We start from the raw sequence: 27227 nt of genomic DNA, 5'->3' as shown, positions 1-27227 counted from the left end.
AATCTGGCGGTATATTTTTAAATATTTTTAAAAAATTATAATTTTTATTGCGATTTCCGACCCCCCCTAATTAATTAAACATATATATAATAAAATCTATTAATTAAAAAATTAAAAAACTATCGGAGGTCATTTTTGACATCAGAAAGCAGCTTTAAATAACTTTACCGAAGGAAAATTGGTGCACTACAACTTTAGAACGATTAATTAATTTTGATAAAAAAAACTCCCATTAAAAAAACATTAAAAGGCGATTAAGCCTTAATCGAGCCTTAACAAAGGCTCATTAAAATCGCAATAAAATTTTTTCGCACTGGCAAAAAATTCTGAAAAAATTTGGGGACCTAAAAAACATTCCAAAAATTCAAAAAAAAAAAATAATTTTTTCAAAAGTGGCCTTAACGACTGTTTTTTACGTAACACTATAAAACTTGCTCGCATCACACTCGAGTGCGGCTCAGAAGGGGTCAATTAAACACTTTTATCTTCAAAAAAACTTTTAACCCTAGATAACTAATCATTCATCCATATGACGATGCACCTCTGCTCAAAAGTGAAATTCACAAACTTCCCCGCACTTTCTGCCTGTCATTCTTTTTCTACCTTAATAATTTGAATAAACAGTCCAGTGTGTGATGCAGTTCACACATCAGTTAGAAAGCGACTTATGTCTATCCTGTAGTCTGCTCAACGAAAGTTTAGTTGCTACATAACTTTGTTGCAAAGGCATGTAGTACATTGTTATGGCTGCAGATGTAAACAGTAAGTTGGTAATAAATGCCATTCCATATTTGGGAAAAGGCACTGATCCTCAGAAGCAACCATTTGCTATGTTTTTCAGAAAGGAAATAACATCTATTTTACATGGAACCAACTGTAACATTAAATAGGATAACTGGTTCACATCTGTATCTTTGGCAGATGAACTATTGAAGTCACCTTATAGTATGACTTTACTTGGCACTCTTAGAAGTAACAAAAGAGAAATTGCTGAAAAATTAAAAAATTCTAAATCACATGCTGTTAGTAATTCAATATTTTGTTACGACAGCAATAAGACATTAGTTTCGTACAAAGCCAAGTAAAATAAAGTTTTTTATGTTTTGTCGACTATTCACGATCAACCTAACATTAATGAAAATACAGGAAAACCACAAATAATACACTTTTATAATAGTACAAAGGGTACGGTAGACACAGTAAACCAAATTTGTTCAAATATGAGTAATAACAGAAAAACCAAAAGGTGGCCACTGTGTGTGTTTTATAATATGCTAAACCTATTGGCAATCAACAGCTATGCTATCTGTTTCTACTACGTTAGAAACAAAAAAATTGATGTCTTGGAGGGATTTCTTTATGAAGATGGGAGACCAACTCATGAAGCCCCTGCTATGACAGTGGTTACAAACGGGTGACTTTGAGGCGTGACATCAAAACCATGATACAGGATATTCTAGGTGATGTGCCCAGTGTAGAAGCTTCTACTCATTCTGTGTCAAATCCACGTAATATATGCTATTTATGTCCATCGAAAGCTCGACGAATGACAAAACACCATTGCATGAAATGAAAGAATGCAATTTGCGGCCCCATAATGCTAACATATGTAGCAACTGTGTGTAATCTTATTTCCTAAATATTTTGTTCTTATTTAGTTCCTACTTACTCATACTATTGTGCCATGTAACAAGTTCCTATTTTTATTAAACAATTTTGTTGATATTAACATTTTTTAATGCATAGTCTGCTTGACAAATGTTTAGTTATAATGTAACTGAGAATTAAGTTTAGTTATCTAGGATTAAGACTGAAAGAAAAACTTGTTAGGTTATCAAAATCTACCTCATAAACAGTTTGATATCAATAAATAACTCAAGAGATACTGTTTACTTTAATGACAAAGAAATATGCAAACACAATACAACTTAAAAATTGCTAGAATTGATACTTTCTACAAAATAAATTTACTATCACTGGACCAAAAATTAGAGTGCAACAAGAGTTCTGAATGATATTAAATTTGTTTTAATAAAATAATTTTAAAACTCTTTCAATTAATAAGTTATGATTTCTAAAACTTGGTGTCAGAAAGTAAAATTTCAAAATATATTTTAATTAAATGACAAATGTTTCTAATCATTTATAAATGAATATTAATTATAAGTGAAATTAGTTAGCTTCTAGACTTAGTCAGTTCAATAATTTTATTAACATTGGTTATGTGGTGGTTTAGAAAGTTTGGATTTTTAAGGAAGTTGGAAATATTTTTTTTTCTCATATTTTTTACAATGTTTTTGAATTCAGTAATTTTTATTCTACAACTTACAATTGAAGTTAGTACCATTATCATTTTAAAATGATGCTTCTGGAAAATTATAATTTATAAAATTATGTAGGAAAAAATATTGTTTTTGTACAGATTATCTTTAATTTTTGAAATTTTAAAATAAATATATAGTCTAAAAACTTTCTTTTAATAGTAAAAAATATTCTATTTGTAAAAGGTATTCTTAATTGGTATTTGGCTTTTATTCAAGTAATTCGTAATTCAGTTTGTTGTCTTAAGTCGCCAAATTGACTGTAAATCTCTTACTTCATAGTAGAATTATTTTAAATACACTTAAATAAGTTTTTAAAATCTTTTTATTATATTTTAATACATTTTTGTGTTTGATTTATATTTGACATGTTTTTGATTAATATTTATACTTCAAATAAACAACGATCTACAATTAACCAATAACTGGTGTAAAATTCTTTAAAAAATCGGAGAACGTTTTTGATTCCCCTCCTGGGATCTTCAGGCTTATTTTTATACCTTTCATTCTAACTGGATTCTTTAATTCGAATGCTTTTAAAATTTGAAATATGCCATTTTCTGAAAAAAATTCTGAAAGTGGAAGGAATCCACGTGCTATTTCAAATATAATTTTCTACCAATGGGGATTCATTGTGTGCAATACCTCATATAAATTTATCTTATAAAATATATTATGATTAATCGTCAAGTAAAAATTGCCATGCTGCAGAGAGATTTATTTCTTCTTTAAAATTAATGCATGCAGATTTGCAATTGGTTTTAAAGATTTCCACTGCCTCCAAAGTTCCACGTGGATTCCTTCCACTTTTGGAATTTTTTTTCAGAAAATGGCATATTTCAAATTTTTAAAGGCATTCGAATTAAAGAATCCAGTTATAATGGAAAGTATAAAAATAAGCCTGAAGAAGATCCCAGGAGGGGAATCGAAAACGTTCGTCGATTTTTAAAGAATTTCACACGGTTACTGGTTAATTGTAGATTGTTGTTTATTTGAAGTATATACAACCTGGTGTCGTGAGAAAGTAGATTAATATTTAAATCATTCTTTCTTTTCTAGTGTGCATTGGTCACACTGAGAACACTATATGTAATTATTATGTGAGTACAGATTTTGTTTTTATTTATATATAAAATTTAATTAAAATACTTTTATATAAAAATAGAATAAATTTTCTTTACAGTTATGCCATTCATTTATGGGACATTAATCATGAAGGTGTTTGGGAAAGAAGAGCTACTTACGTTTATTACACTGAATTAATTTTTGAATTGACTGCTTTAGTAATTGATTTTTTCCATCATCTTCATATGTTGGTAAGTATTTTTGTCTGTGTTTGATAACTAACTATGATAAAAGTTTGAAACTATTTTTAAAAAATTTTTCTAGTTGTGGGGAAATATATTCTTATCAATGGCAAGTTTAGTTATATGTATGCAGTTGAGATATCTTCTCTACGAGATTAAACGGCGTATTAAACGTCATAAAAATTACTTGAGAGTCGTGAAACACATGGAAGCAAAGTAAGTTTATTTTGTGCCATTGATTTCTTGCTTTTTATTTTATTGTGGTTTTTTAATGAATTAAAATTTTATTATAAAATTGTATCTTTATGCTGATGCTCTGTCTTGAATGAAAAAAGTTTAGAATTTTTGAAGAGAGAAAAACAGCTTAGAATTTTCAACTATTAATTATTAACAATTTTGCCATTAAACTGCTAAATATAATGAATTGATTTTACTATTTTGTTCTGTATGGATTTATTTCCTATTAAAATACAAAAGACATGTGGACTGTTTTCTAATTGACTGACATATATCATGTAGTCCAATTTTTCAGTTGAAGAGGAAAACTTCTTTTGAGCTTAAGTCTCAGGATTGAGAACTAAGTTTTTTATGAGAATGTGGAAAATAAAGCACTTTGAATACTTAATGAAATAACATAAAGTTTAGATTATTGACATTTTAATGGGAACATTGATCATTATGCTGGTTTATTAAAGAATTACACATGGCAGAATGATAATGAAACCCCACACTTGAGAAATAACAGTGATGCATGCCAATTATCAGCTTACATTGGGCTGGATGTGGCTCTTTGTCCACTTCTTAGATCATACTGACATACATTATCAGTTTTAAAAACTCTGTCAACTCAATTAAAATGACAGATTAATAGTTTCATTTCATTTGTTTAATTTTTAAAATGTTTTTTTTTCAAAGTGTTAGAAATTAAAACAATATATATATTTTATTTTAATTTAAAATGTCTAGTCTAATCTATTTTTAATCAATTAACATTGAATTTGAAAGTTTTGACAATTCATTTTATTCAGCCAAGTGAAAAAAATTATCATTATCATCAATTAATAAATGAATGGATCTAGTTGTGTTCTCTACTATACTGAAAAATTTTATTTACTTTTGTAAATAATAAATGAATCTACTTTACATATGTTACAAGAACTGTTGATAATAAAGTAGATTCATTTAAAATGAAAAATTAATAAATTATATTAAAGATTTGAATCAGTTAAGATTTTAATAGAAATTTATAAAATGTAAATGGCTATGACAAAGTATTCCCACATTCTTTTGAACTTGTAAATTACTGATTATTATCTACCAAATTATTTAATAATAACAATAAATTACAGGACTGTTACTTTTTATTTTGTTAACTGATTAAAACTTTGGATTAACCTTATAATAATAAAGTGTTTTGAAAAGTATATTCCTGTACAAAACACCAATATTGTGAGGGAACTTGTAACATATCACTCATTAATGTTTCTTTAGAATTATGAAATTTATTTTAAATATTAATTATATGTTAGGTCTCACAAGTCTACAAGGTTAAAAAAATTAAGTAAACTATTAAATCATTTTAAGTGGCTGATACATAAAACTTATTGGAATATTATAAATGGGATAAATTTTTACTAAAATTAGTTTACATGAGATATGCTAATATAATCTTGCTACTTTTAGATTTCCGATGGCAACTCCCGAAGAAATAGAAGAAAATAGTGACGATTGCGCAATTTGTTGGGATCGCATGGAATTTGCCAGAAAATTGCCCTGTGGCCATCTTTTTCACAAGTAAGCAGGATTATATTGTTTGGTTATTTCATTTATTATTTCACTTTATTTTTACACTTACTGTCATCATAAACTGTAGTTCCTGTCTACGATCATGGTTAGAACAAGATACTTCCTGTCCAACGTGTAGAATGGTTCTTAGTGGTGATTCTGATTCAAACAATAGTAACGAAAGAGAACATCACAACAATTTGTTACATACTTTTGCCGGTCAAGAAGATAATACAAATCGCCCTGGCAATCAAACCACTAACCATTTCTTCCATTTTGATGGTATTTTATGTTTTTTTTTTTTTTTTTAATTTGGAAATTATTTTATTGGGTTTCATATTAAAATTTTTACACTGACTACTTTTGCCAAGGTTCTCGTTATGTTAGCTGGTTTCCCAGTTTTTCGGTCGAAGTGACTCACACTAGCCTTTTGGGTGAGAGACAAGCGACTGCTATACAAACATCGCAACTTGATAGCATGGTATGAGAACTAAAGTTTAAATTATTGAATTATTTTATATTTTTAATAAATTTTTTTCATTTCTACAAGCTATGAATTAGGTGTTTGTAGTATGAAAACAAATATATGATTAATAAATTTCAAGGCCATACTAATTACTATGTCATAATGAATTAAGTACACACATTTGCTTGAAAATTTAGTGAATTTCAAACTTTAAAAAAATTAAACTAATGAGGAAGGTAACCAAATGACTACCTGACTTTTAAATAGTATATGTTTAAAATAAAATTAAACCTGTAAGAAATAACAAAAAATCCTTGATCCAAAGCAGTTCCTAGAAACAAGGAACCAGTTTTAAACTATTGGATTCATAGACTCCAGTGTAAGAAGTTCCTTTTTTCTTCAAAACTGCTCAGGAGTGAGGATTTTTGATTATTACACATTTAATTTTGCTAATTTTTATTATAAATGCGAAATATTTAAGTCGGGTAAATATTTGGTTGCCATTTCCTTTTTTAGTAGTCTGTATTGGATTTACTAATTTCAATAAATTATTATTTATTATAAACAGTTGTTAATCTTAAAGAACTATAAACTTGAATAAGTCAAGATGGATATTTTTGTTTTTAAATTTGGTATTTTCTTTTTAACATAAAATTTTAATGCAATGNTCGTAATCGCTAAAAGCACTATTAACCGAGAGCGTTTTCTTTTTGGCAAGTTATCCTTATCCTCTGAGCATTTTTCTGCATTATCTTCAGATCCATGCTTTTCCTTTTGCAAAAAGTATGTGGTTTTAGATTGCTTGTTTCTAGTTAAAAGATCTTTATAAATTTCCTTATATGGTGCTAAGCACTTATGAAGAATAAAGCAAGTATGGAATATGGGAAAAATATCTGGCAACATCAGAAGAAGAAGCATCACGATCTGGCAACATTGAAACAAATTTTGAGAAGGATCACATGTATGGACAGAAGGTGAGAAAAGAAAATTTACATACTTAAGTACTAGTAGTTCACAAAAATAATAATTTTCGTGAACTATTATTACTTAAATATGTAAAAATTTATTACATTTCATGTTGTACGAGGGTTTTACCCAATTCTCGAACCATGTCAGAGTGAATCCGTGTTATATGGGGGTTACCTGTATTTTAAATTAAATAAATTAAAAATTGTAGCCTGGCATTGTGTCAATGTCACAATAATTTTTGCTTGTTGCACCCTAAATTCTCACCAGTTTTTAAAGTGATGAAGTTTTGTAGCATCTCTCTCATTCTTGTTCTGAGGTGTTACTCTGACTCATTTTGTACTAAATGCTGGAGTTTTACATCAGTCTTTGGTAACATGTCATGTCCATGTGATATCATTACTACCCTGTTTCACATATACTAATTACTTTGCAAACATGGCTCTAAAACATATGGATAGTGATGCTGGTAGTTCTGATCAAAGAAAAGCCATAAAATGCCTACTTTAAATGAAAAAATTAAAATTTTAAATTTAGTGAGAAAAGACAGTTTTCTGCTGAAATTTTACAGTATCATATTGTCAATTAATATACCATTTATTTGCCTTATCTATGTTTTAAAAAAATATGCAATAGGTGTTATACTTAATAATAGATTTTGCTATTTTATGCAAATTATGTAAGCTGTCGTGGAACATAATGGTCACATGTCACAGGTCCCTACCATATACCTGTATAACAGTTTGTGAAATAAATACTTCTTCACAATATAATCATTTTTTAATTCTTTATTTCTTTTTTCCAGCACATCAAAGATAAATTTTGGAATTTTATTTTCTACAAGTTTATTTTTATTTTTGGAGTTATGAATGTCCAGTTTATGGGAGAAGTTATTTTATGGTGCAGCTGGTTTACTGTATTGGGCTTCCTACATCTACTTGCACAACTTTGTAAAGATAGGTTTGAATACGTAAGTATAAAAGTGTTTAAATTTTTTTTCTTTATTATTCATTTTATACATTGAAGATAGTTTAATTAAAGTTTTTTATTCAGTTATTTCTTTACCAAAAACTACTTATTGGACAGCTTTTTATAAGTCATTTTCTCTATTGAAGCATTGGAGTAAAATAATCTGTCCCAAAATACAGAATGGTGATTTTGTACTCAATTAAGGAATTAATTAAATATTCAATTATTTCAAGAGTTATTAAAATTTTCTTGTTATCAATACTAATAATCAGATACAAAATTTTTGTATGTATGTGTAATTTGTGTAGTATTACCATTTTCCTGTAATGATTGAAGGATTTATTACCAGTTTATCTTGAATGAAAGATTGTCTGTATTAATCATGACTGTTTTTAGAAACAATATCCTTTAAATCTACAAATCAATGAACATTTCTGGATTTAAAGAATATTGTTTGATTGGTGAAAAGAATTGTGTTTTTATATGCAAAGTAAACTTAATTTTTTTTTGTTAATCTCTGTAATATAAAAGGAACAAATTAATGATGTTTTATCTCAATTTAATTTACTTCTATTTAGTAGATTTCAGATAAGTTTTTTTTTTTTTTTTTTGGAGAATTTCTAATTATGGTATATAGAGGTTTAATTTTGGCACTACAGAAGCAAAAATACGTGTATTTTATGAATTAAACTGTATTTTTTCCCTGGAGTTTTGGTAAATTTGAGATGAAGTGAATAAATTTGCCCATCTCTGTTGGGCCACAAATTAATTCACTTCATCTCAAATTTAGTTTGTTCATAAAAAGACCATTTGAAAAACATTTTGATGAAACATACCTCTATTTCTCTTCTGTTAAAGTTTATTTTTATAAAAGGGAATTATTGTCTGCATGTACGCATTTAAAAATAAAATGAACTTTAGAATGGCCTTTTGAAAGACACAGTAGAAAAAAATATATATCTTTATATTATACATCACTGTATAATACAAAATAGAATCATATACAAGGGCTTCCAAAAAGAATTCTGCCATTTTAAGTTATTGTAACTATGCTAATTATTATCCAAGAACATTGTAATGTAATGTACTGTACACTAAAACAAATTTTACACTTGTCCATTACGATTTCTCGTGTGCACCTCAGCACGCATCAGACATACTTGAATTCTTCTCGTACTTGCTACAGAATATCTGTTGTCATTCCTCTCACCGCAGCCACAATTCTACAAATCCTTCAGATTACTCACAATGCATAATGATGATTGATTCTAATTTTCTACAAAATGCATTCAGTGTTGCAGAATTGTCATTTTCATTTATGGCACTTCCTAGAGATAGTAAACAACAAAACAGGAGGTGAAACTGGCATTCATTTTGGAAGGACCTGTATATGTAATAAAAAATGTAATTGTTATGGGAATTATATAATAGAGCAGAATTATATATATATATATAATATTTAAATTTTGATTTTTCTTTAGCTTTCCTTCTCACCAACTACTCCAAAGTGGACACACATCCGTCTCTTAGCACTTCTCTCCTGTATATTATTAATCTTCTCCAGTCTTTTTGGAATTTGTGTCATGGTTGGATTTCATGCAGGAATTAATACTTTTGCTTTTATGGCTACAGAGGTAAGTAAAAATATATTTCTTTGACATAACCTATCCTGATAGATTTAATTTGAGTTACAGTTAAAAGATAGGATTACTTTTGGATTAATGTAGATCAAATTTTTGCTTTTAACCCCTTTTTGTCCACTTTTTTAAAAAAATTTTTAATTAAACATAAAAAATACTTAAAACTGAAAAGAAATGCGTTAATTTNTAAATAATTATAAATAATAATTTAGTAATAACTGTTGATGGTTATATTGTTAGCTTATATATGCTGGAAGAGGAGATCGGACTGAAGGTCCAGGTTGCGTAATTAGCATCTTGGAGGATGAAATTAGTCATGATTCCAATACTTTCTCTTGTTATGTATACAAAAACAGCCAGGGAAAGTAAAACAATATTAATTTTCAGATATTTTTAAATGAATGCAGAAAAATTACTAAAATTGAACTGTTTCATATTTAGGAAAATGGAAATGCTCAAGCTATTGCAAGTACTTCGAGAGAATATTTGGAAGCAGCGGATACAGCTGAAAACTTGTCTCTAGTTCCTTATGGAGAAAATTCATTTGAATCTGTTTGCGAGAATGAGAGGTATAGGTTTGACATTGTTAAAATCAGTGCTGTTATGTAAAGCTTTTAATTATGTATTGAAGGTTTGATTGCTAATGTCTCCACTTTTTACAAAAATTAGTCAGTTGCAAAATAATACAGTCACTGTTCTGTAATCACTATATCAGTGTATTTCTATTAATAGGACTTATCATACTGGGTGTATAAGATTACAGCCTCACAGTTACACAGATTAAAATTGTTTTATTTTCAATTACCTGGTAATTGAAAATAAAACAATTTTAATCTGTGTAACTGTGGGGCTGTAATCTTATACACCCAGTATGATAAGTCCTATTAATAGAAATACACTGATATAGTGATTGAAAGAATAATTTTGATTAAATTAAGGACATAGATGCATATTAATTAACTGTTCTGTAAATTTACATTTATGAAAAATAAGTTTAATTCTTTATAGAAATAGTAATAAGTATCTTTTATATTTGGCATAATAGGTAGTAGTAATTTCTTTTCTGTAAATGTGTACAATGAAAAAAGAAAAAGGTGGTGGTGCTGGTTGCAAAATGATGATAGCTACCCTCAGTTTGCAAAAGTTTTCCATTCACATTATCAAGTTAATGTGCAAATTAATCAACAAAATATTTCATGAAATCTTCCAGAATAAAATTTAGTTGAACATGTTCTCAAGGTGTTAAGATAGTTTCATCATGAATTAGATATAATGCATATGAAACACTGTTGATTTTTTTTCTTAAATTATAATTCTCTCACAGCTACAAGATGGCACTAAGTATATAAAGTAAAATGGCATCTAGTGAGATGGTGTACATTGCTGTGTATTGTAATAATTTAAAAAGCAAAAGTTTTGGTTTTCTTCTTAAATTATCACCAATTTACTACTAAATAAATATATTTCATAGAAAAATACGTCACTAAATAACCTTATAAATAAACAATGTAATGTTCTGAAAAGTAACATTAATATTTTATATTCATTTTCCCTGAACAAGATTCTGAGCATTATATTTAATTTTCTTTCACGACCACTAGAAGACAGCACAAGATCCAATTTTAATGCAGTCTAAACAACTTTCATATCTATCTTGTCTAATCTGTGACTTCTAAGTTTGAGAATAGAAAAATTATAGCCTTTAAAGATAAAGAATTATCTGAAGAAATAGCGAGAAGAATTGATCAGTTGCTATGAGATGAAGTCTTCTGGTAGACCAAGAAAGCTTACAGGGAGGTAAGAGGAATTGGAAACTCAATTCTGGTGGACATCTCTGGCACAAATGTCTTGTGATCCAGATATTAATGTTCACAAGTCTATCTTATCAAGCATTTTTGACTGTAGTAAAATCTAAAGTACAAGAAGAAAAAAACATTGACTTACAGAATAACACAAGAACAGAAGCATGGTATAGGCAAAAGAATGCATACCTCAGATGGGCAAATGGAAGAGAGATATCCTTGGCGACGAGAAGAAATTTGATGGTCTCAATGGCTTTTACTGGCATGATCTTAGAAAAGAGAAACAGATCTCCAGGCGACAGCAAAAAGAATGATCGGTGATGTGAGTGGTGTTGGTTATACAGTAGAGTCTCGAAAACTCGGCCTGATGTGGACCGAAGGGTGGCCGAGTTTGTGAAAATGCTGGGTTATCGAGAATGGGCTTAAAAAAATAAGTATGAGTGTTTCCTCAGAAAATACTGTACTGTACTTGTATGTATTGTTTACTTGAGAATACAACAGAGAATAAACTGCCCAAATACCCTTAAACAAAGGAAAAGTACAGCCTTTATGAAGGCACAGAGCCTTTACTACATGAAAATGAAAATTAATNTTTTATTATAAATGCGAAATATTTAAGTCGGGTAAATATTTGGTTGCCATTTCCTTTTTTAGTAGTCTGTATTGGATTTACTAATTTCAATAAATTATTATTTATTATAAACAGTTGTTAATCTTAAAGAACTATAAACTTGAATAAGTCAAGATGGATATTTTTGTTTTTAAATTTGGTATTTTCTTTTTAACATAAAATTTTAATGCAATGAATATATATTGTGTTATTTATATGTGAAATAACTATTCTAAATTGAAATCATTTGATTTTTTATAAAACTGTTAGCTCTTGTTCTGAATTTATTATTAAATCCTAAAGCAGTACAATAACTTTTTGCCATATGAAGAAATTTTTGATTTACTTTTCTGTTTCTTTTCATCTGACTTGTGCACTGCTCTAAACAATAACTTCCTTTTTTCATATATCAAATAGTCTTTTATTTTTAATTCATCTTTTTTTTTAATATTTTGTTTCTAAATGAAATGTAAAGAACATGATTAGCATTGTCTAGAATTTAAGTTTTCAGCAGCCAGTTCATTTGTATTCTGAAATATTTTATATAGCATTCCAATAGCTGTGAAGTATTGTATTTCAACTTCAATACTTGCAGCACTAGAAATGTTTAATAGATAATAATGAGAAAGGAATAAGTAGCAAGAATTTATATATTTTGATAAATTAGAAAATAATTGCATGGTGATAAGTGCAACTCTCATCTTTTGATTTCTTCCAAATAAGCTGGAGATAATGATTAGAATCTATTTGTAGCATCTCTTATCAAAATTTTCTCATTGAATTGTTTGATACAACATAGTTAAGAGCTGAATCAGAAGAGGAGGAAATATTTTTTCCATTACTATTACATGATAAAAGGAAACAACTTTCTTCAAAAGCTCACAGTGGGATGGCCAAGTGTTGAAGGGTGGAACCTGATATATCTGGGCAGAACACATCCCAAAAAATTCCTGTGGTTTTTTTACTCATCTTCATTTGATTCCTAGGTCACAGGAGCAGTAGGCTGTCACCTTAACTACTTGACCATTCAGCTTTCATGACTCTGTTTACATGTTGTTTTTGTGGAATCAGTTACTCACATAAATGGGAGGATTACTGTAAACTGATTTTATGGGGCATATATAAATAACATATGTAGAAGAGAATATGTAAATAACTCTGTATAATTTACAATAATCATAAAGTTGTCAGGCTAATTTAACAACAATTAATATTAGAATACTTTATTCTATTATTGTCAACTGAACTTATTGTATTATTAGGACAATTACACTGATATACTGGTTATTTGCAAAAGGAGTTCTTAGTCAGAAAAATAAAGTTTTTTTTTCCCCTCTTCCCAGGGAAAACAACAGGTGAAATTAATTAATATTAGAAAATTTTGTCATGTGATATAAATTACATAAACTAATAACAGGTATTGTCAGATGTCAAATGAATTTAAAAAGAGAGCCAAGAAGTATATACTAAACATTATTAAAAATATATGGTATAGAATTATAATAATAGTTTCTCAAAATTTGTACAAGACTGCTAAATTTTCATTCCAGTTTCATTCATGTTATGAAATGCATGTCCTTAATTAAATCTAGCTGAAAAATTCAAAGTTTACATCTCCAAATTGTTGTTCAGATATTTATCGAATGTGTGTATACCGATCCAAACTGCACCAAAAATATATTTTTTTAAAGGGTTAAATTACTGTTTCCATACTTGATTAATTACTAATATTTATTAAAAGTAATGAAATTATAAGATATAATTAAAGCTTCAGAATACATAAATACTAGTGTCTTTCCATAGTTTTCTTTATTGCAGCAAGTTTTAATGAATATATTGAAAGCTGACAATTTTACTTCAATTACAAATTATTATAGTGAACATTATCTTACAGACATTGCATTATTTTGGGCTACAAATTAATTTAAATAATTTACCAAAAATAAAATTATTTAAAAATTTATGCAGGGCGCTCTCTATGTATGTTCATTTGAATAATTTCTTTGTGATGAAAGCAGAATGAAGTTTGGTTATTGATCCATAAATCATGTAGGTTTGCAGGAAAAGTTACATATTTTGGGTAATGTATATGATACATATAAGTAAAAGTGGTTTTTACTCTAATATACATATTATTGATTGTATCTGTATATTGTCTGCTATTGTGTAATTATATGCAATATTGCATTGTTTTGTAAAAATATGCTCATCTCATCAATGTTACTCACATATGCTAATTGCACAGGGTCAATTAGCATATGTGATACTGCAATTTTAAATAATGTGTAAGATACAGTAAGACCCCACTTAACGTGGGTGATGCATTCTAGACAACAAAGCACTAAGTGAAACAGCATTAAACAAGGTCATTTTAACATAGAGTAAATAGGGATGGGGGAACACATGATAAAAAATAAACTAATTTTAAGTTATATTATTATGCAAATTAATATAAAAATATGTTAAGTAACACAAACATATGCACACAGAAATGTAAAGTTCACTTTTTGTGTGGAAGGTCCTGATTTTTCTGAAATTCTTGTTCTTTTACAATAAAGTTGTGTAGTTTCATTTGTTGCTTTTTTTTCTTTCCTTAAGCAAATGTTGGTAGCAGGAGATTGCATCCAAAATGCCTCGTTTTGCTTTTGCACTCCTTTCAAAATCTGGATTATTCGTTACTATTTGATCAACGATTTCGGTTATCTTACCAAACTTTTACTAAGGAAATCTGTAGAGAAATTTTTTGGGTTTTTTGTTTTCAGAAACTCCATTTTTCAGTTCCACGTGAATTCCATGTTCTGCCAGTTCTTGAAGGTCGTCGTTGGTAAGGCTCTCACCAGAAACCTGCGGTAACTCCTCAATATCCTGTTTGTCTACATTGCCTAATCCTGTTGTTTCGATTAGGTTGGGTTTGGTCAACCTAACGATACAATGATAGGCTCTTCGCGTCAAGAATTCTTGAGTACCTTCAGCCATAACTTCTTCCGCACTTCATTCGTGCATTTATCAGTTAATTCTTGCCAAGTGAAGTCTATATTTCCCATGGCATCCATGATGATGATATTTTTTTCCAAAATTGCACCAAACAAACATAGATTTAAAGAAAGTACACCTTTTTGCCATCTTTTGCTGATTAGTTTATGTTCTCAAATAATTGTATTATATACGAATCAAAGAAATGCCATGATGATTTAAATTAATTTTAATTTCGAGTTTTTTTAGGCTTTGAGCTGACCAAGTTATATCAAATCAGCATTAAGAGAGGCAGTGTTAAGTGGGGTCTTACTGTAATTTTAATAGAATCAATCTGACTTTGATTTTGTACCATAAACATTTGTCTTTGTGGTTTTTTGTTTTCTCAGACATTTGAGTATTTTAAATATTTAAAAACCAAGAAATCTGTCTAATTTTCATTTTGTAAAAAATAATTATTCACAAAATGACAGGTGTGCAATGGCCAGTTTTAATGTTAGACAATTATATTTTGTAACTTAATCTAAATGTATCTATAAGTGAATGCATAATATTAACATTGGATATGATTAATTTATATTTATTTTTCTTTCAAACTTTTACAGCCAGTTTAATCCTGCTCTGACCTCACAATATATTTAAAAAGTTGGCACCATTGTGTATGAATACTTAGATAACTTGTCTCATAGAATGATAGTCTTTAATACTTACTCATATTACATAATGTTTGGAAAATGAAATATTTTATTATTTATGATATATAGAAGTGATAACTTTACAATAATTAATTTTTAATAATAATTTGATAATTTTCATTTTTAGGCTCGTGAAGTACAAATGATGTTTCCAAATATGCCATTTGGCTTGATAATGGATGATTTAAGAGTAACCCATTCAGTGGAGCAAACAGTTGAGAATATTCTTGACGAGAGACTCGTTCCTCCGCCGGTAAATCACTTTAAGTTTTGCTTTTAAGAGTTTCTTTGGTATTGATTTGAAACTGTAATTAAAATAAATTTTGCATATTTGAACAAAAGAGAAATGCAAATTGTAAATAAAATGGTAAACTGTTTTTGAAAATATTTAGGAAGAGTGAATACATAAACCATTTTTCTGTGTCCAAATTATTGTTCATTTTTATACAAGTAACATCTATATTTGATAATCATTAGGCAAAATTTGCATTATGGAAGTGTGTGGCTTTTTATGCCAGATCACATAACTCTAACTGTATCGTTTAGTAGAATTGAAGGTTTTAATGTTAACCTTTCAACAGTGGACTAGTCGGGTATGGTTCTACCCCCAGTAGTGGAGAATAAACGTGGGAAATTTTTAAAGTATTTTTCCATGCGTTTTTTCTCATTACTGTTTCGGAAAAAGATTTTATAAACAGTAATGTCTAGTAAAGAAAAGTTTTTTTATTGTTACATAATTCATTTTTTATGTGAATTTTTTTTCATGGTAGGTTTAGGCTAGTTTTTGGCGATACCCCCCCAAAAGAATTTGACAACTGTAGCCATCCCTCACCACTGCCACACGATCGCCCTTGGCGACTAAAGTCATCGCTCACTGCTGAGTGGTTAATGCAAAGAAACCTATATGTAAAATAAAGTACATTTAATTAGCCAGACAATATATTGATACATTAAATATTGTAACAAAATAGAAGTTATTTTATTGTTATAAAGCAGCTCGCCTCTTCCAAACTGCAAAAGTTAGATCTGGTGCAAACAGAATATGCTTTAAGACATGATTTTCAGAGTATGTAATCAAATTTACTCCAACATGAATAGTTTTTATGTTATACAATGTAATTTTCAGTCCTGCCTTCTGTGACTGTGACTACTAACATTGGTGTACTAAGACATTTTAATCATTCTTATTGTTCCTTAAAACATGTTTAATCTTATATGATTATCTACAAAAATATATTAATGTATGTTTTTATTTTATTATAGTAAATAAAAAAAATTATCTGTGACAAGGACACAAAGGACAACAGTTGTCATCTAGATATGACTGGCCTTGACAATATGAAGCAGCAGTGTGTTAAATATGTGTGGGAGTCGTATTTGGCACACTATTAATGTTATTTTTGATTCTTATTAATTTTATTGTTATGAAAACAAACACCATACGGATAAAACGAAAACATAATCTTGGATTGTATTAGTAAAGTTGCTTACAAGTATTAACAGATGTAATTATGAACAAACTACCTACCATCTGTTTCATTACATCTTAATAGTTCATGAAATCAAAGAAATTCCTTCCCTGTTATGTTTTATATTTATCTTTCTTATCAGCAAGTTGATAAATTATGCTTTTAATAAGATTTTTTAGTTAAAAAAATGAAGCAATTTTTTTCTTGCAGAAAGTATACTGTTTGAATTGTCATTTGCAGTTTATACTTATACTAATTAATATTTTAAAAAGAATTGAAGGAACTAGTAGGTATGATGAAACAAATGCTTACGTACACAAAATATCCTGAAAAATAGTTATGTACATCAGATGCTAGTATGAAACTAGATAGGCAGTTTTTAAATTTTATATTTAAATAAGATAATAGAAGTTTAGTTTTAAAAACTAGTACATCTGTCATGTATTTTTATATTATTATAACTTGNAAAAAAATAATAATTTTTTCAAAAGTGGCCTTAACGACTGTTTTTTACGTAACACTATAAAACTTGCTCGCATCACACTCGAGTGCGGCTCAGAAGGGGTCAATTAAACACTTTTATCTTCAAAAAAACTTTTAACCCTAGATAACTAATCATTCATCCATATGACGATGCACCTCTGCTCAAAAGTGAAATTCACAAACTTCCCCGCACTTTCTGCCTGTCATTCTTTTTCTACCTTAATAATTTGAATAAACAGTCCAGTGTGTGATGCAGTTCACACGTCAGTTAGAAAGCGACTTATGTCTATCCTGTAGTCTGCTCAACGAAAGTTTAGTTGCTACATAACTTTGTTGCAAAGGCATGTAGTACATTGTTATGGCTGCAGATGTAAACAGTAAGTTGGTAATAAATGCCATTCCATATTTGGGAAAAGGCACTGATCCTCAGAAGCAACCATTTGCTATGTTTTTCAGAAAGGAAATAACATCTATTTTACATGGAACCAACTGTAACATTAAATAGGATAACTGGTTCACATCTGTATCTTTGGCAGATGAACTATTGAAGTCACCTTATAGTATGACTTTACTTGGCACTCTTAGAAGTAACAAAAGAGAAATTGCTGAAAAATTAAAAAATTCTAAATCACATGCTGTTAGTAATTCAATATTTTGTTACGACAGCAATAAGACATTAGTTTCGTACAAAGCCAAGTAAAATAAAGTTTTTTATGTTTTGTCGACTATTCACGATCAACCTAACATTAATGAAAATACAGGAAAACCACAAATAATACACTTTTATAATAGTACAAAGGGTACGGTAGACACAGTAAACCAAATTTGTTCAAATATGAGTAATAACAGAAAAACCAAAAGGTGGCCACTGTGTGTGTTTTATAATATGCTAAACCTATTGGCAATCAACAGCTATGCTATCTGTTTCTACTACGTTAGAAACAAAAAAATTGATGTCTTGGAGGGATTTCTTTATGAAGATGGGAGACCAACTCATGAAGCCCCTGCTATGACAGTGGTTACAAACGGGTGACTTTGAGGCGTGACATCAAAACCATGATACAGGATATTCTAGGTGATGTGCCCAGTGTAGAAGCTTCTACTCATTCTGTGTCAAATCCACGTAATATATGCTATTTATGTCCATCGAAAGCTCGACGAATGACAAAACACCATTGCATGAAATGAAAGAATGCAATTTGCGGCCCCATAATGCTAACATATGTAGCAACTGTGTGTAATCTTATTTCCTAAATATTTTGTTCTTATTTAGTTCCTACTTACTCATACTATTGTGCCATGTAACAAGTTCCTATTTTTATTAAACAATTTTGTTGATATTAACATTTTTTAATGCATAGTCTGCTTGACAAATGTTTAGTTATAATGTAACTGAGAATTAAGTTTAGTTATCTAGGATTAAGACTGAAAGAAAAACTTGTTAGGTTATCAAAATCTACCTCATAAACAGTTTGATATCAATAAATAACTCAAGAGATACTGTTTACTTTAATGACAAAGAAATATGCAAACACAATACAACTTAAAAATTGCTAGAATTGATACTTTCTACAAAATAAATTTACTATCACTGGACCAAAAATTAGAGTGCAACAAGAGTTCTGAATGATATTAAATTTGTTTTAATAAAATAATTTTAAAACTCTTTCAATTAATAAGTTATGATTTCTAAAACTTGGTGTCAGAAAGTAAAATTTCAAAATATATTTTAATTAAATGACAAATGTTTCTAATCATTTATAAATGAATATTAATTATAAGTGAAATTAGTTAGCTTCTAGACTTAGTCAGTTCAATAATTTTATTAACATTGGTTATGTGGTGGTTTAGAAAGTTTGGATTTTTAAGGAAGTTGGAAATATTTTTTTTTCTCATATTTTTTACAATGTTTTTGAATTCAGTAATTTTTATTCTACAACTTACAATTGAAGTTAGTACCATTATCATTTTAAAATGATGCTTCTGGAAAATTATAATTTATAAAATTATGTAGGAAAAAATATTGTTTTTGTACAGATTATCTTTAATTTTTGAAATTTTAAAATAAATATATAGTCTAAAAACTTTCTTTTAATAGTAAAAAATATTCTATTTGTAAAAGGTATTCTTAATTGGTATTTGGNTGTGGCCATGTTATCCGGACTGCCAGGTTATCAAGTGCCGAGTTTTCGAGACTCTACTGTAGTGGTAAAACAAGGTCAAACAAAAGCCACCAACTATCCAGTACCCATTAGAAGAGAATCTTTTGATATTTGAAGTGATTGGTGAACAATTCTGGACATTTCAGCAAGACAATGCAACTATACATATTGAAAAGTCTACATAGGAGTGGTTCTTGGAAAATGGAGTTTATATTATGGAATGACCAGTCTATTCACCAGACTTACCCCGTGAAGACCTTCTGGGGAAATTTGTGCAAGACTATGTATGCCAGTGGTAAACAGTACAATCACATTAAAGAACTGAAGAATGTCTCTGCATGGAGAAAATTGACATCTCTTCATTGCAGAAGCTTGCAGAAAGCACGTATAATTGGGTAATTAAAGTTATTTTTCTAAAATGTTTAATTGCTGGATATTAAAATCTGTGCAACAAATTATTATTTGGAGAAACATTGAGAAAAGAAGACTTAAATTCAATGACACCACGAATCCTGGCAGAAATGTATGTACAGTACAAAGGTTTCACACAGTTATCAATGGTACAGCAATGACACAAACAAAACTTTTCTTTTTTCTAAGATCATTGAAAATTGAAGTTTTTTTATTTTTTTAATTTACTCCTGTAAAAATTAAGAATTGAATCATATTCAACAACACAAAAGATATAAAGAATAAAAATTAATCAATTTTTGTAATTTAGAAAAGTTAGATGGGCATGATTTTCTCAGCATTATTGATAGGTCTTAAATTAATTAAAATACCTTTCGCATCTCTAAACAATGTTTGTCGCCCTGTGAAACAAATAACATCCATTTTCACTCATTAAAGAGATGTGACATCTTTTTAACACGTACAGGCACAGATTTGCCATTACACATGTGCACAATTTATTTAAATTAATAAAGTGCTAATGAATGTAGCAAATTATTAAAATTTAGGCATGTGTTGCAACACATGCACAACAGTAGATGAGGAAAGAAGCAAACATGCTGATATTCTAGCACTGCATAGGTATCCACTTCCCCTGCTGCATTTACAATCACGTTTTCAAATTTTCTTTTTATATATGTTTTAAAATTATAAAAATATTTTTTAAAGGGCATTAATGTGAAGTGGCATATATAATGCAACATTAAATTGAGGTATACCTGTACTACTAAGATATCGAAAATTGAAAAAATTTGCTAAACTTAACATATTTGCAATTTAACTGTTCAAAAATATTAGAAATTCTGAATTTTTAAAAAAATTCAATATATGCAGTATAAAGGAGAGTGCATAACACTGTTTACCTTGGAAAAATATTTTCTCTAATCAAAGGTATTTAATTTAAGTAAATTTAATTTGTTCACTAAAGTAATTATATTAATTATTTTATTGTAGTGTCTTTATTTCTTTAATTATAAACTTTTCACTTTAAGTTTGTATGTTTTTAGGGAGACTGATGTTGCTCCAAGATCAAGCATGTTGGGTTGTCGATTCTCTAAATCTTCCCAGGAAAGAGAACACATGCTTCTTCGCAGAAAGGAGGATATGATAAAATCAGCAAGAAGGTATTTATTCTGTCATTTCATTTATTTCTGAAAGTTATATTAGAACATTCAACGAACACATTTGTTTCCCCAAAAGTAAATATTTAGCAAAAGTGCAGTCTTCTAACAAGGAAGTATCCGTCTGTCGTCCGTTGCCTTTCTTCCATTCGGAGTCGCCGAACAGAAATTTCGAGGACGATCGCGAGACGTGAGATCCCCATCCATTCTACCAGCACATACGATATGCAAAGAGACTGAGGGGAGGAAGACCAAGCAAATATAAATATGCGGGTAAAAAGAAATCATTTAAGTGCCCATGCGAATCCAAATAGATACAAATTTGAGTTAAGCACCATATGGGCTAGTAGTTTGTGTTTAAATTTGTTTCGTTTACTCACTGTGGCGAGTCCCTCGTGTGTCTATGATGCAAACGGCTAGCGAATCTTGGGCGGCAAGATTTTTTAAAGCTTTATTTAAGCTGTATTTTTGCCAGATCCACATGATCACAATAATTTATACTGTATATTCTTCCTACATGATAAATTGCAGTTGTCATTTTATTTTGCCAAGCTTGCTTGTTTGCTTTTCTCTCCCTCTCTGTATTGTCATTCCAAAATTCTAATTTATAAACCCTAGAAGGGCCCAAAAGATTATCATTGATTTCAAATCTAAAGTTCTAGTCATAAAAAAAGTAAACAATTAAAGATTTATATTTTTTGTTTTGTATTACAAAATTTTATTAAAATTTATTTACTTGCATAAACACATTTTTTGTTTTTTAATGTCATAATTTATATGTGCACATCCCATCTTTCAGTTGGCTTCCCTTCGTGCTTTAATTGCAAATTACTTCTCCTGTTTAAGCTATTGTTTTTCCTCCATGTTTTTGTATAAAGGAGGATTGTGCGTATCATTTTGCTTCCTTTTTAATTTTGAAATTATACATTTTTTACATACTTGATATAATTTCTCTTGTCCCAATAATGGAAATTGCTTCCTTTCCATTACCCCACTTCTGTTTTCGCTAAGGGCATAGCGCTTTCGGACCTTTGTTATCGGGCAGGTCTTTTTCTTCTTTTAGTAATTGACAAAGTATTTTAAAAAATGTGCAAAAGTGCCAACGTTTAAAACCTTTCGAATCGATGCACACATCTCAATGATTAACAATACCGAACAAAGTACAATTGTATTTGATACTATTGTTATTCTATATCCCATTTCAGAACAAACAAGTTATTTTTCAAATTTAAAAAAAAAAAAAAAACAAATGTTTCCAATTAATATTCTGCGGCACTTTTAAAACAAACGTTTATGGCATAAATGCCATTGCACAATCGTACCAGAAATCTATGGCGTGTGTACGTATGTATGGTACATAAGTATATACCTGACTCTTCCTTTCACGGTTCAAGTATAATTTAATGAGTTAAAAAACAAAATCTTGATACGTTAACATAGTTAAACCCACTCAAAATACATAAAATTCCTCATAAAATCATATCCAATAGGAGGAACTTGGATAATACTTCGAAAACACTTAAACAGCATTTAACTCCTCAACAGCATTGCCATTCCTTGTACATTTCTACTTTTCGGGTACATTTTGCCCTTTCAAGTACATTGAAAGTACACTTACATTTTTAGTACATTTTGAGTAAATTATAATATTTTAGTCCCATTTATGGTAAAAATAATATTTCATGCCTTAACGAAAAAAATGCAAAAAAATTAGTTTAATAAAGACTCACTAGTGTCACTGCTTGCTAATTTGGTTTACCCAATCACAATATACACATGGTGTATATTGGTCGACATCAACAACATACAGATAGTTGCACATGCAAATGTTATGACTCGGTGGTCCTCTTTCACAATTTTCAGTCGTCTACACAGTCTCACGAGGACCTTGACAAAATTTTTACGCCACATGGTCCAAACAAAAATGATGGACAGATAAGGTAATCAATGATTTTAAACTTTTGTCATCAATAATATCAAAATAGCCATTAAGTCAGAGTCGAATTATTACACAAAATAGTTTTGAAATTGTACAGCACAAGTATAAATAATATAAATACTTTTATATTATTTTCTACCACNTGCTGCAGAGAGATTTATTTCTTCTTTAAAATTAATGCATGCAGATTTGCAATTGGTTTTAAAGATTTCCACTGCCTCCAAAGTTCCACGTGGATTCCTTCCACTTTTGGAATTTTTTTTCAGAAAATGGCATATTTCAAATTTTTAAAGGCATTCGAATTAAAGAATCCAGTTATAATGGAAAGTATAAAAATAAGCCTGAAGAAGATCCCAGGAGGGGAATCGAAAACGTTCGTCGATTTTTAAAGAATTTCACACGGTTACTGGTTAATTGTAGATTGTTGTTTATTTGAAGTATATACAACCTGGTGTCGTGAGAAAGTAGATTAATATTTAAATCATTCTTTCTTTTCTAGTGTGCATTGGTCACACTGAGAACACTATATGTAATTATTATGTGAGTACAGATTTTGTTTTTATTTATATATAAAATTTAATTAAAATACTTTTATATAAAAATAGAATAAATTTTCTTTACAGTTATGCCATTCATTTATGGGACATTAATCATGAAGGTGTTTGGGAAAGAAGAGCTACTTACGTTTATTACACTGAATTAATTTTTGAATTGACTGCTTTAGTAATTGATTTTTTCCATCATCTTCATATGTTGGTAAGTATTTTTGTCTGTGTTTGATAACTAACTATGATAAAAGTTTGAAACTATTTTTAAAAAATTTTTCTAGTTGTGGGGAAATATATTCTTATCAATGGCAAGTTTAGTTATATGTATGCAGTTGAGATATCTTCTCTACGAGATTAAACGGCGTATTAAACGTCATAAAAATTACTTGAGAGTCGTGAAACACATGGAAGCAAAGTAAGTTTATTTTGTGCCATTGATTTCTTGCTTTTTATTTTATTGTGGTTTTTTAAACAAGTTAAGTATTACGAAAATATTTGAAAAATATTTCTGTATTGTAAAATAGTGAATAGTAATTGTTAACTGGTTTATTTGATATTTAATCGTGTACGGTTTAATTTATTTTATCTGAAATCTTATTATCGGCTCTTCGGATTATCCACATTGGATCTGACACGAACATATTGCCACTGAGGGATCAAAGAGAAAACACTTCTCCCTCAAGTACTGGTAGTTAAATACAGTATTACTACATCTACTAGTAATATATCACACCTCCTGATATTAATTGATTTTGTAAATACAATATTTATAAGAATTAATAAATTTTTTTATTCTTNTTTCCTTTTTTAGTAGTCTGTATTGGATTTACTAATTTCAATAAATTATTATTTATTATAAACAGTTGTTAATCTTAAAGAACTATAAACTTGAATAAGTCAAGTCTTGCTTTTTATTTTATTGTGGTTTTTTAATGAATTAAAATTTTATTATAAAATTGTATCTTTATGCTGATGCTCTGTCTTGAATGAAAAAAGTTTAGAATTTTTGAAGAGAGAAAAACAGCTTAGAATTTTCAACTATTAATTATTAACAATTTTGCCATTAAACTGCTAAATATAATGAATTGATTTTACTATTTTGTTCTGTATGGATTTATTTCCTATTAAAATACAAAAGACATGTGGACTGTTTTCTAATTGACTGACATATATCATGTAGTCCAATTTTTCAGTTGAAGAGGAAAACTTCTTTTGAGCTTAAGTCTCAGGATTGAGAACTAAGTTTTTTATGAGAATGTGGAAAATAAAGCACTTTGAATACTTAATGAAATAACATAAAGTTTAGATTATTGACATTTTAATGGGAACATTGATCATTATGCTGGTTTATTAAAGAATTACACATGGCAGAATGATAATGAAACCCCACACTTGAGAAATAACAGTGATGCATGCCAATTATCAGCTTACATTGGGCTGGATGTGGCTCTTTGTCCACTTCTTAGATCATACTGACATACATTATCAGTTTTAAAAACTCTGTCAACTCAATTAAAATGACAGATTAATAGTTTCATTTCATTTGTTTAATTTTTAAAATGTTTTTTTTTCAAAGTGTTAGAAATTAAAACAATATATATATTTTATTTTAATTTAAAACAGCAATAAGACATTAGTTTCGTACAAAGCCAAGTAAAATAAAGTTTTTTTTTCCCCTCTTCCCAGGGAAAACAACAGGTGAAATTAATTAATATTAGAAAATTTTGTCATGTGATATAAATTACANCATTGATGGTGTATGATGGTGTATTAATATTAAAAGTAACCAACCATAGAAATAAGTACATTTTGAAGGAAAATCGTACATTTTTTGAAGGATCTTCAGTACGTTTTGAAATTTTATTGTGGCAACACTGCCCCTCAAATACATTCCTCCACAGTTTAAGATATTAGTACACAAAGTAGCAGTAGTATTTTGTTGATTATCGCGCATTTTCCACTTATGTACACGTACTTACGTACACACACGTCACACAGTATATTATATATATTGTAGCGTATCTATATTTACTGTGTATCAACACAAGATTAAAAGTTTTAGGAAAATGTTTATCGTAATTATCAGTCCACTACGGAGTGTTGAAATTACGGAGAGGTCGGGAAAGTCAGGTAATATTCTGCTCGTTACGTTTATAAGAGACACCCAAATTGTACCATACGAGATATATAATGCAATTTTTAAAGTGGTTAAAAAATAGTTGTGATTAAAATGATGTAAGAAATAATAATAATAAATATACTTTAGTAGAATTGAAGGTTTTAATGTTAACCTTTCAACAGTGGGATAGTCAGGTATGGTGATATCCCAAAGTAGTAGAGAATAAACATGGGAAATTTTTAAAGTATTTTTCCACACGTTTTTTTCTCATTACTGTTTCGGAAAAAGATTTTATAAACAGTTATGTCTAGTANACATTTTTCTTTCAGTCTTCTTTATTTCAAGGAGTTAGAAGCATTTCTCAAACTTCGACTAATCAGGTAAAGCAAGTCCTTCAACAAGTTGCATAACTTTCCTGGCTGTTATGAGATTTTATTTAAAAAATAACTTTTGTATTAATTATAAAATGGCAAAAGCTTAATTTTGAGGGTAGAAATGAAAAAATGAAATGAAATTTTAAAAAATTGTAATTGCTAACAAGAAAAATCTTCATTAAGTCCAACCTCACCAAGATATGACACGTGACCATCCTCTATTTCCTCACTACCTCGACCTTTACCCTCCAAAATTTAATAACATTGTTGCTCCTTATACGCAAGCTAACGTGTCAAATTTTATTTCTTAATCATTATCTCATCCTGAGATATAAAATGGAAATGGATGCCAACAAATGTTCACAGATTTTTTTTCAGGGGTCTCAAAGTGTGGAGATTTTCAAAAGACTTGAAGGATAACTAATCAAACATCTTTACTATACCTGATACAATTAAAGCTGTCCATCAACCAAAGCTGAATATTATCAGGCTAGAAACGGGTGTAATACTAATAATTTAATAGACAATTTGGCATTAGAGTTAGGCGTTAGGTGCCATCTCTTGATAAATTTAATAATTATAAATTAATTAAATAATTATAAATAATAATTTAGTAATAACTGTTGATGGTTATATTGTTAGCTTATATATGCTGGAAGAGGAGATCGGACTGAAGGTCCAGGTTGCGTAATTAGCATCTTGGAGGATGAAATTAGTCATGATTCCAATACTTTCTCTTGTTATGTATACAAAAACAGCCAGGGAAAGTAAAACAATATTAATTTTCAGATATTTTTAAATGAATGCAGAAAAATTACTAAAATTGAACTGTTTCATATTTAGGAAAATGGAAATGCTCAAGCTATTGCAAGTACTTCGAGAGAATATTTGGAAGCAGCGGATACAGCTGAAAACTTGTCTCTAGTTCCTTATGGAGAAAATTCATTTGAATCTGTTTGCGAGAATGAGAGGTATAGGTTTGACATTGTTAAAATCAGTGCTGTTATGTAAAGCTTTTAATTATGTAT

At 29.0% G+C, this 27227-nt stretch overlaps 2 protein-coding genes across 2 annotated transcripts in view; both read left to right on the top strand.

Annotated features, from left to right (window-relative positions):
* Positions 1-24148, top strand: part of LOC111629437 (E3 ubiquitin-protein ligase AMFR-like) — a 48055-nt gene extending 23907 nt beyond the window's left edge. The window contains exons 3-7 of the mRNA XM_023373335.1: positions 7651-7815; positions 9296-9448; positions 23658-23698; positions 23782-23914; positions 23988-24148. Of these exons, the coding sequence (XP_023229103.1) occupies positions 7651-7815; positions 9296-9448; positions 23658-23698; positions 23782-23914; positions 23988-24125 (630 nt within the window). The 3' untranslated portion in view covers positions 24126-24148. The remainder of the gene's footprint in view (positions 1-7650; positions 7816-9295; positions 9449-23657; positions 23699-23781; positions 23915-23987) is intronic.
* LOC111629438 (E3 ubiquitin-protein ligase AMFR-like) lies at positions 3271-27225 on the top strand. The gene is made up of 9 exons (XM_023373337.1): positions 3271-3421; positions 3505-3637; positions 3711-3844; positions 5312-5422; positions 5502-5695; positions 5785-5894; positions 15662-15787; positions 26155-26205; positions 27043-27225. The coding sequence occupies exons 2-9, from the start codon at positions 3632-3634 to the stop codon at positions 27208-27210; spliced, it is 900 nt and encodes a 299-aa protein (XP_023229105.1). The 5' UTR covers positions 3271-3421; positions 3505-3631; the 3' UTR covers positions 27211-27225.
* The last annotated feature ends 2 nt before the right edge of the window (positions 27226-27227 follow it).

Source organism: Centruroides sculpturatus, unplaced genomic scaffold (assembly GCF_000671375.1).
Source record: "Centruroides sculpturatus isolate CEXI.00-Female unplaced genomic scaffold, Cexi_2.0 scaffold85, whole genome shotgun sequence".
Lineage (NCBI taxonomy): Eukaryota > Metazoa > Arthropoda > Arachnida > Scorpiones > Buthidae > Centruroides > Centruroides sculpturatus.
The sequence above is the reverse complement of the archived record's forward strand: the minus strand, read 5'-3'. Positions and strand labels throughout refer to the sequence as shown.